At 52.4% G+C, this 10,925-nt stretch overlaps 1 protein-coding gene across 1 annotated transcript in view; it reads right to left on the reverse strand.

Annotated features, from left to right (window-relative positions):
* RAB3C (RAB3C, member RAS oncogene family) overlaps window positions 1-4,564 on the reverse strand; it is a 43,615-nt gene extending 39,051 nt beyond the window's left edge. The window contains exon 1 of the mRNA XM_029072581.2: window positions 4,513-4,564. Coding sequence (XP_028928414.1) covers window positions 4,513-4,530 — 18 coding nt within the window. The 5' untranslated portion in view covers window positions 4,531-4,564. The remainder of the gene's footprint in view (window positions 1-4,512) is intronic.
* Window positions 4,565-10,925: the final 6,361 nt, after the last annotated feature.

The following is a 10,925-nucleotide window of genomic DNA, read 5'->3' on the forward strand; positions in this document are numbered from 1 at the left end:
AATGTTGGTATTTGTTAAGCACTTACTATGTAAAGAGCACTGTTCTAAGCGCTGGGGTAGATACAGGGTAATCAGGTTGTCCCACGTGGGAGCTCACAGTCTTCATCCCCATTTTACAGATGAGGGAACTGAGGCCCAGAGAAGTGAAGTGACTTTCCCACAGTCACACAGCTGACAAGTGGTGAAGCCGGAATTAGAACCCATGACCTCTGACTCCTAAGCCCGGGCTCTTTCCACTGAGCCACGACACTTCTCCGACTAAGCGCTTGGAATGTACAATTCAGCAACAGATAGAGACCATCCCTGCCCAATGATGGGCTCACAGTCTAATCGGGGTGGGGGGGGGGGGACAGATGGCCAAAAACAAGACAACACGATAAATAGAATCAAGGGGATGTACACCTCATGAACAAAATAAATAGGGTCATAAAAAATATACAAATGAGCACAGTGCTAAGGGGAGGGGAATAAAAATAATAATGTTGGTAGTTGTTAAGCGCTTACTATGTGCAGAGCACTGTTCTAAGCTCTGAGGTAAATACAGGGTAATCAGGTTGTCCTGCTTGGGGCTCACAGTCTTAATTCCCATTTTACAGATGAGGTCACTGAGGCCCAGAGAAGTGAAGTGACTTGCCCACGGTCACACAGCTGACAAGTGGCAGAGCTGGGATTCAAACCCATTACTTCTGACTCCCAAGCCCAGGCTCTTTCCACTGAGCCACGCTGCTTCTCATGAGCCACGCTGGAAGGGAGAGGGGAAGGAACAGAGGGAAAGGGGGCTTAGCTGAGGGGAGGTGAAGGGGGGAAGGGGAGGGAGCAGAGGGCAAAGGGGAAACTAGGTCTGGGAAGGCCTCATGAAGGAGGTGAGCTCTCGGTAGGGCCTTGAAGTGGGGAAGAGAGTGAGTTTGGCGGAGGTGAGGAGGGAGGGCATTCGAGGACAGTGGGGATACGTGGGCCAAGGGTCGAAGGCGGGATAGGAGTGAACGGGAGACGGTGAGGAGGTGAGCGTGCGGGGTGGGCAGGAGAAAGAGAGAAGGGAGTTGAGGTAGGAGGGGGCAAGGTGATGGAGAGCCTTGAAGCCCCGGCTGAGGAGTTTTTGTTTCTTGCGGAGGTTGATATATATTTTCAACTGTACTCAACTCAACTCAACTATATTTTCAACTCAACTGTATATATTTTCTCAACTGTATATATTTTCTCAACTGTATATATTTTCTCAACTGTATATATTTTCGTTACTCTATTTATTTTGTTAATGAATTGTACATCGCCTCGATTCTATTTAGTTGCCATTGTTTTTACGAGATGTTCTTCCCCTTGACTCTGTTTATTGCCATTGTTCTTGTCTGTCCGTCTCTCCCGATTAGACTGTAAGCCCGTCAAACGGCAGGGACTGTCTCTATCTGTTGCCGACTTGTTCATCCCAAGCGCTTAGTACAGTGCTCTGCACATAGTAAGCGCTCAATAAATACTATTGAATTATAAAAATTATTAAGTTGATAGGCAACCACTGGAGGTTTTTAAGAAGGGGAGTGACAAGGCTCAGCGGGGTCAGCTCCGTCTCCGGTCCCTCCCTCCCTATCCGTTCCTACCCTCAGCGACACAAGTAATAATAAAAACGGTGGTATTTGTTGAGCCCTTACTATGTGCCAAGCGCTGCTCTAAGCGCTGGAGTAGAAACAAGGTCATCAGGTTGTCCCCCGTGGAGCTCACAGTCTCAATGCCCATTTTACAGATGAAGTCACTGAGGCCCAAGGAAGTGAAGTGACTTTTTATTATTAAAAAGCTACGGAACAGAGCAAAAAGAAGGCCTTACATCTGACTGTCAAGAAAACAAAGATCATGACAACCGGAAGCTTTAACACATTAGTAGTGCATTATTAGTCCATTCACAAAGTCACACAGCTGGCAAGCAGCGGAGGCAGGATTAGAACTCCTGACCTCTGACTCCCAAGGCCAAGCTCTTTCCACTGAGCAACACTGCTTCTCTAAGTACTATTATCAAGTACCGTCCGGTCGTTTCCAATTCATAGCGACTGCATGGATAGACTTTCTCAATAACGTCCTATCTTCTGCCAGAATCCGCAACCTTTCTAACAGTTCTTCTGCTATGGTTAGGATGGTCTCTAGCCATTTAGCTGCCGGCCGGCCTCCTCCGCGTTTTCCCTGGACTTTTCCTAGCATCAGTGTCTTCTCCAGAGAATTAGTCCTCCTGATTATGTGTCCAAAATATGCTTATCTAAGTCGAGTCATTTGGCCTTCTGAAGACCGCTTCACTTTAATTTGGTCTAAAACCCATTTATTTGTCTTTCGGGCAGTCTGTGTTTTTCGCAAAAGCCTTCTCCCTCTCCACATTTCCAAAGGAGCAATGGAAAGAGCACGGGCTTGGGAGTCAGGGGACGTGGGTTCTAATTCCATCTCTGCCACTTGTCTGCTGTGAGACCTTGGGCAAGCCAGTGAACTTCTCTGGGCCTCAGTTCCCACCTCTATAAAATGGGAACTAAGACTGCGAGCCCCACGTGGGACAACCTGATTATCTTGTATTTACCCCAGCGCTTGGGACATAGTAAGCACTTAACAAATACCATTATGATTATTATTATTATCCCGTTTTTTTCACTCTCTAGCTTTCGGATCCATACATTGCCACAGGAAAGACCATAGAGTTGATGGTTGATGATTTGTATTTTTGTGGCAAGTTACATCAGCACATTTCATGACTTTTTCCAGGCTCTTCATAGCAAGTCTTTCTACCATTAATCTTCGGCGTATTTCTTGGCTGCTAGATCCTTTATTATTGACTATCGATCCCAGGAGAGAAAAATTGTCAACTGTTTCAATCTTCTCTCCATCCACTACTAATGTGTTAAAACTTCCAGTTGTCATGATCTTTCTTTTCTTGACACTCAGATGTTGGCCCATCTTTTTGTTCTGTTCCTTAGCTTTTTAATAATAAGCCCTTTGAATCTTCTTCACTTTCTGCTAGTAGGGTTGTATCATCAGCGTAAGGAATGTTGTTTATATCCTTCCTCCAATCTTTACTTCATCTTATCTGGCTTCTCTCATTAGGAATTCGGTGTAAAGTATGAAAAGATAAGGCGATAAGATACATCCTTGTCTTGCCCCAAGTACCACAGAAAATAAAGAAAAAAGGCGCCGACCAGGGTGGGCCAGGACGGATGTGAGGGCTGGGCCGGCGTGTCTCAAGGACAGGCCCACGGTCTGTCTTCCAGCTACTTCTCCCTCTGGCCAAGTCACCTTCTCTGGGCCTCAGTTTGCTTCTATGAACCGACTCCTTATCGTGGCAGGAGAGTTTGCGTACGCTGACGCCCTATAGGGCTACTTATAATGGAAAGGTCTAAGCCGAAGCGTCGGACAAAGTCGATTCACCTCTGCTGGACAGCAGGCGCATGGGAAAGAGTGAAAGGTGGATGATCAAGTGATCGAAACGCCGAGCAGAGACAACGGCAGAGACTCAAGTTTTGACTGCGCAAAGAAGGCAGTGGTAAACCACTTCCCATCTTTACCAAGGAAACTAGGGATAGAGACGCCAGAACCGATCCGTGACAGAGGATGGGATGCTCTGAAGAGGGTGCGTCCAAGGAGTCGCTATGAGTCGGAAACGACTCGACGGCATCGGAAGAGAAAACGGGAGCCTACTCCTGGCTCCCGGGATGTGGCGAGGGCGAAATGAGGTGACTCCCGGGAGAGCGCTTTGCGGGGAGGTGTCGAACGCAAACCAAGGCAGCCTCACGATTACCGTGACTGTTGTGTATGTTGTTGTTGTTGACCCCCGCTCCCCCAGGAGGAGCGCACTAAACCGAAGTGGCGGTGGTGGCAAATACCGAGGTGGGGCGGTGCTAGGGAGGCCGGGGGCCAGGAGGGGTGGATGGGGCTAAGGGAGGCAGGCTTGGGTCGGTCGGTGCAGCGTGGCTCAGTGGAAAGAGCCGGGCTTGGGAGGCAGAGGTCAGGGGTTCTAATCCCTCCTCCAGCGCTTGTCAGCTGGATGACCTTGGGCGAGTCACTTCACTTCTCTGTGCCTCAGTTACCCCATCTGTCAAATGGGGAGGAAGACTGTGAGCCCTACGTGGGACAACCCGATTGCCTTGTATCTACCCCAGCGCCTAGAGCAGTGCTTGGCGCATAGTAAACGCTTGACGAATACCAACATTATTTGGGTTATTATTAGGCGGGGCTAGGAGAGGCGGGCTTGGGTTGGTCGGTGCTGGGGAGGGCGGGGCTGGGAGAGGCGGAGCAGCCGGGGCGTCCCCCGAGGGCTCCCCGATATTCCCCGACAGACCCCCACCCCCGCACCGGAGCCTCCCATGGAGAGGAGAGGCAGAACCCCCCGGCCCGGCCCCGACAGCTGCGCCGGACGCCTCTCTCCTCCGGGGCCCAGCTGTCCGCCTGCTCGCTCGGTCGGGGTGAGTCGGGGTGGGTCGGGGTGGGGTCGGGGTGGGTCGGGGTGGGGTCGGGGTGGGTCGGGGTGGGTCGGGGTGGGTGGGTCCTCACCTTCCCGTAAAGCTCCATGGCAGGCGGGCGCGGGGAGCGGGGCCGGGGCGGGGCGGGGCGGGGCGGGCCGCTGCAGGAAGAGGTGGCCGGGCCAGGAGGCGGTGTTGGGCCGTGTGGTGGCCCAGCCCGGCTAACAACGGCAGCGGCCGACGAAGACAGCGAGCGGAGGGCGGAGGGCGGAGGGCGGAGGGCGGCCCGGCCCCCCTTGCAGCCACCGGGACCTCAGCCCAGTCCCCGCCCACGCCCAGGACCCTCCCCTCTCCCCTCCCCCTCTTCCCTTCTCCCCCCGGCCCGTCTCTCCACCCCGCCGGCCTATGGCCGTCCCTCCCTTCCCCATCCACCCCTCCCTCCCTTCCCCATCCACCCCTCCCTCCCTTCCCCACCCACCTCTCCCTCCCTTCCCAGCGTGGCTCAGTGGAAAGAGCCCGGGCTTGGGAGTCAGAGGTCATGGGATCCGAATCCCGGCTCTGCCACTTGTCAGCTGGGTGACTGTGGGCAAGTCACTTCACTTCTCTGGGCCTCAGTTACCTCATCTGGAAAATGGGCCGAAGACTGTGAGCCTCATGTGGGACAACATGATTACCCTCTATCTCCCCCAGCGCTTAGAACAGTGCTCTGCACATAGTAAGCGCTTAACAAATACCAACATTATTATTATTATTTTTATTCCCCACCCCACCCCTCCTTCCCTTTCCCACCCCTCTCTCCCTTCCCCACCCACCCTTCCCTTCCCCTCCCCACCCATCTCTCCCCCCATCTGCCCGATCTCTGAGGAGAGGAGCTGTGTGGTTGGGGTCCCCCGTCCATCGGGGAACTCTTCGCGGGACTCTTTGCACCCACCACGAGACCTCCACTGTGGCCCGGGGGCAAAAAGGCAATCGATCAATCAGTCACATTGATCACTTGCTACCTGCAGAATCGGAGGTGTTGACTGCACGGAGGGCTGGACTAAATGCTCGTATCTACTCATATCCTTACACTCTGCCGCTTCTCCTAACCGAAATTTGTTTTACTGTCCGTCTCCCCTTCTAGACTGTAAGGCCAGAGGTACTATTAATAGTAATTGTGGTCCTGGTTAAACTCTTACTATGTGCCAGGCACTGTCCTAATCGCTTATTGGGCACAGAGCACTGTACTAAGCACTTGGGAGAGCACAATGAAATGGAGGATTTTTATGGTACTTGTTAAGGGCTTATTGGTGCGAAGCACCATACTAAGCGCTGGGGTAGATTATAATCAGGTTGGACACAGTCCCTGTCAGGGGGCCCGTAGTCTAATCGGGGGCGGGGGGGGGGGAGGACAGGTATCAAATCCCCATTTTATAGATGAGGAAACTGAGGCACAGAGAAGTGAAGTGCCTTACCCGAGGTCACACAGCAAGTAAGTGGCACAATCGAAGCCAGGTCCTCTGACTCTCAGGCCTGTGTCCTTTCCAATAGATCGTGCTGCTTCCCCACTTCCTTTCCTCCAACTTCCTTCTTGATCCTCTACAATCCAGTATACACCCCCTTCAGTCCCCTGAGGCCACCCTCTCCCAGGTCATCAGGGACCTTTTTTCTGTCGAATCAAGTGGCCTCTCCTCTGCCCTAATCCTCCTCCTCCTCTCAACAGCCCCTTCTCCTGGAAACACTCTCACTTGGCTTAGCTCGACACCATCCTCCCCTGGTTCTCCTCCTCCCTCTCTGGCCCCTCCTTCCCCGGCTCTTTGGCCGGATCTTCCTCTGGCCCGCCCTCCGCTAACCACAGACATCCCTCAGGGCTCCATCCTGGGTCCCCAAGGCTTTGCACTTGCAGTTACTTCCTTGGGGATCTCTTCTGGTCCCACAGCCTCAGCTACCATCTCTCAGCAGACGCTTCCCCAATCTCCCCCTTCGGCTCTGACCTCTCTCCTTCTCTGCAGTCTCGCGTTTCCCCCTACCTTCAGGACATCTCCGTATGGATGTCCGGCCGGCTCCTCCAACTCGACGTCGAAAATTGAACTCATCTTTCCACCAGAATCCCATCCTCCACCAAGTTTTCTTGTAAGCCTTGACAGCTCCACTATCTTCCCCATTTCTGAAACCTGCCACCTTGGCGATCTGTTTGAGTCTGAGAGGGAGGAGTGGGTTTGTTACCAAACCCTGGTGATTTTTCCTCCATGCCATTTCTAGGACCCACCCTTCCTCTCCATCCGAGGGCACCCTCACTGATCCAAGCATTGGTCATAGTCCGACTTTGCTACTGCATGAGTCTCCACTTTGTATCCGTCCCACTTCCAGCCCAGCTCTTCGATGCCACGAACATACTTGTGTACTCCACAACATCCCATAGCACTTCTATTCATACTTTATTACCTGCCCCGTTATCTAACACTAACTTGTACTCATGCACCTTTCCAACCCCTCCCTCCTCCTGCCCCTTATTCGACTCTCCCATCTTTCCCAGCAGTATCTCGAAAGAGGATCTCCTGCCTCCTCTCAACATCAATCCCCTCCACCGGTGTCCCTGACACCTTCCTTTGCACCTTATCAAAACACTCAGCCCCTCTCTTCTTCCCTCCCTGATCATTATTTTCAACCATTCCTCTCCAATGGGCTTCTTCCCCACTGCTTTCAAACATACTCAAGTCTCCTCATCACCGCCCCCCCAAAAAAGACCCCTCCCTTGATGCCATGGTTCCTTCCCATTATCTCCCCTTCTCTCTCCTACCATTTCTCTCCAAACTCCTTGATCAAGCTGTCTACACCTGTTGATACCACTTCCCTCCAATTTTCTCCTTAACCTTCTTCGATCTGTCTGCCACTCCCTTCACTCCATGGAATCTGCCCTCTCAAAGGTCACTGATGATCTTCTTGCCCAATCCAGTGGCCTCTGCTCCATCCTAACTCCTTGATCTCTCAACTGCCTATGACACTGTCGACATGCCTTTCTGGAAACATTACTCAACCTCAGCTTCCTCTCCTGGTTCTCCCCCATCTCTCTGGCTGCTCATTCTCTGTCTCTTTTGTGGGCTCCTCCACTGCCTTCCAACCCCTGTGGGAGTCCCTCAAGGCTCAGTTCTGGGTCCCCTTCTACCTCCAGTTATACCCACTCCCTTGAAGAACTCATTCATTCCCATGGCTTTCACTTCCATTGCCACCTGGGTAATTCCCAAATCTACATTTACATCTTTCTTCTTCTCTGTAGTCTGGTATTTCCCCCTGCCTTCCAGACACCTGTACTTGGATGGGAAGCAGCGTGGCTCAGTGGAAAAGAGCCTGGGCTTCGGAGTCAGAGGTCATGAGTTCGACTCCCGGCTCTGCCACTTGTCAGCTGTGTGACTGTGGGCAAGTCACTTAACTTCTCTGTGCCTCAGTTACCTCATCTGTAAAAGGGGATTAACTGTGAGCCCCACGTGGGACAACCTGATTACCCTATATCTACCCCAGCGCTTAGAACAGTGCTCTGCACATAGTAAGCGCTTAACAAATACATTATGTCCCGCTGACGCCGCAAACTAAATTTGTCCACAACAGAACTCCCTCATCTTCCCACTCAAACCCTGTCCTTCCCACGACTCTTCCATCTCTGTAGACGGCACACGCATCCTCCCTGTGTCACAAGTCCATAAATTGACATTATCCTTGACTCAGCTCTCTCATTCAACTGGCATATTCAGTGTCCCCAAATCCTGTTGGTTCAAACTTCACAACATCGCTAAAATCTGACCTTTCCTCTCCATCCAAACTGCTACTTGGTTGATCCAAGCACTTGCCCTATCCCACCTTAACTTCTGCCTCAGTCTCCTCGCCGATCTCCGGACCGCTCCTGACTCCAGTCTACACTTTATGCTCCTGCCTGGATTTTTCTACAAAACCATTCGATTCTATGTCTTCCTGCTCCTCGAGAACCTCCGGTGGTTGCCCATCCACCTCCGCATCCAACAGAAACTCTCTCTTCCATAGGCTTTAGAGCACTCAATCATCTTATCCCCCTTACCTCACATCCCTGATTTCCTACTATAACCCAGCCCACCCACTTTGCTCCTCTAACTCCCAGCTTCTCACAGTCCCTCAATCTCATCTATCTTGCTGCTGACTTCTTGCTCGCTTCCCCTCCTGGCCTGGAACTCGCTCCCCCTTCATGTACACCTAACCACCACTCTCCACACCTTCAAAGCCTTATTATAATCACACCTCCTCCAAAAGGCCTTTCCCAAGTAAATCCTCATTTTCCCTACTCCCCCTCCCTTCTGTTTCACCCTCACACTTGATTCGTAACCTTTATTCACCCTACCCTCAGCCCCACAGCACTTTGGTACATATCCATGGTCATGGGTTCAAATCCCAGCTCTGCCACTTGTCAGCTGTGTGACTGTGGGCAAGTCACTTAACTTCTCTATGCCTCAGTTACCTCATCTGTAAAAATGGGGATTAAGACTGTGAGCCTCACGTGGGACAACCTGATTACCCTGTATCCACCCCAGCTCTTAGAACAGTGCTCTGCACATAGTAAGCGCTTAACAAATACCAACATTATTATCCATAATTTATCTTAATGTCCATTTCTCCTCTACACTCTAAGGTCGTTGTGGGCAGGGAATGTGTCCATTTATTATTAGCATTATACTCTCCCAAGTGCTTAGTACAGTGCTTTGCCCACAGTAAGCGCTCAATAAATACAATTGAATGAATGAATGAATGAATGAATGAATATGCTCCTTGTGGGCAGGGAACATGTCTACCAACTCTGTTCTATTCCACTCTATTTTACTCTCTTAAGTGCTCTGCACATAGTAAGGGCTCAATAAATTATTTATTCATATCCCAGTTTCTTTCTTCCATCTGTATTTTATTTTAGTGTCTGTTGCCCTCCCTGCTAGACTGTAAGCTCCTCAAGGGCAGGGACCATGTCCACCGACTCTATTACACTCTGCCGAGCACACAGTACAGGGCTCTGCCCACAGTAAGTAAAATACTCTTGACTGAGTGTCAAGAGCATTGACTGATGATGAATAGTTCCCTGTTTTGTAGGACTCAAAACTCTGCAGGGAAATTTCCTTCCTGTTTTCAATATGGCCTTCAGGAGCACCAGCTGAACCACACAGAGGGTTGAGGTAGGAAGCAATCCCAGTGACTTTCAGATCCATTACTTCTGGATGACTCAGACTCGGTTCTGGGGGTGCACGTGCGACGCACACGCGTGCACACAATTGTTGGGACTCAGCAAATACGTTGAGTGGAATTAGCCAACACAGCTGTGGGATATTGAAACGAGAGAGCAAACAAGCAAAAAGAAACCAAGCGCTAAACCAAACAGAGCATGTGCAGGCCAGGGCAGCGGGCACCTATCCGTTGGTTTAGAGCCACAGGGAGGGAGGACTCTGTCAACACTCTCTGGGCCCTGGGAAGCCTCATTTCATGATAAAACGCCTTTGTGCAAACTGGCCACAGATCTAACCACTTCCCTTCTAGCCTCAACAGCTGCCCCATCGCACAAGGAGCCCCCCTCTTCCAGCTCCCCCGTCGCCCGAGGAACCAACCGCGTGAGACCAGGGAGCGGAAAGCGGGGCTCGTTGGATTCACCGGCGCCCCTACGCCGTCCCCCAGCATCTCGTTGAAGGGCAGGTGATGTCCCACTCCAGGCTGGGAAAGCTCACGGGGCAGAGGTGATCCCAGTGTGCTCCCCTCCGCCCCTCTGAACCTGGCAGGAGCCCAGGGCCAAGCAGATGCCGGTGAACTGTTTTGGCGGGAGGAGGCAGGCACCACGGTCCTGGGAGGACCTCGAAGAGAGAGGTTGGCGCAGGGCAGAGTCCCGAAGGGCCCAGAGCTGCGTGAGGTGACTCTAAAGCTCGAGAGGTTGTGGGAGGTCCATGTGATCCCTATGTTCAAGGGAGTGGCTCTCGTGACCCCCCAGCTCAGAGATGTGCCCTCCAGAAGGCCCAGCTCAGAGGCGTGCCCCCCACCATGACCTCCTGGCAGCTCAGAGGGGTGGCAGAGCTCTCCTGCACCACCCAAAGGGCCTGGGGGTCCCGCCTCGGGAGATCCGAGCCCTCCAGCCCCCAGGGGTCCAACCACTACCGCCGCCACCACCTTCTGGTTGAGGTTGGCTCCGCCGCTCCAGATCTCTATTTTTTGCAACCCTGGGATGTCATTTGACTCTGTTTCCTTGGCTTCCCGCGGGTGCCGTGTTGTCACCCAGAGTCGGGACCCTGCTCCGAGTCTCCCGGACCCTGAGTCCATGGCACGGCAAGGAGGGGAGGCGGTCCCCCACGGCCACGACTCTTTAGGGTATTTTTCCCGCCCCATCACCTGGTAAGCGAACGGCTCCCAACCCATCCACTCACATACCCAGTTGCTCAAGCAGCATGGCATAGCGGATAGAGCATGGGCCTGTGGGGCAGAAGGTCATGGGTTCTAATCCCGGCCCCTCCATTCGTCTGCTCTGTGACCTTG

The sequence above is a fragment of the Ornithorhynchus anatinus genome, chromosome 1 (assembly GCF_004115215.2).
Source record: "Ornithorhynchus anatinus isolate Pmale09 chromosome 1, mOrnAna1.pri.v4, whole genome shotgun sequence".
NCBI classification, from domain to species: Eukaryota; Metazoa; Chordata; class Mammalia; order Monotremata; family Ornithorhynchidae; genus Ornithorhynchus; species Ornithorhynchus anatinus.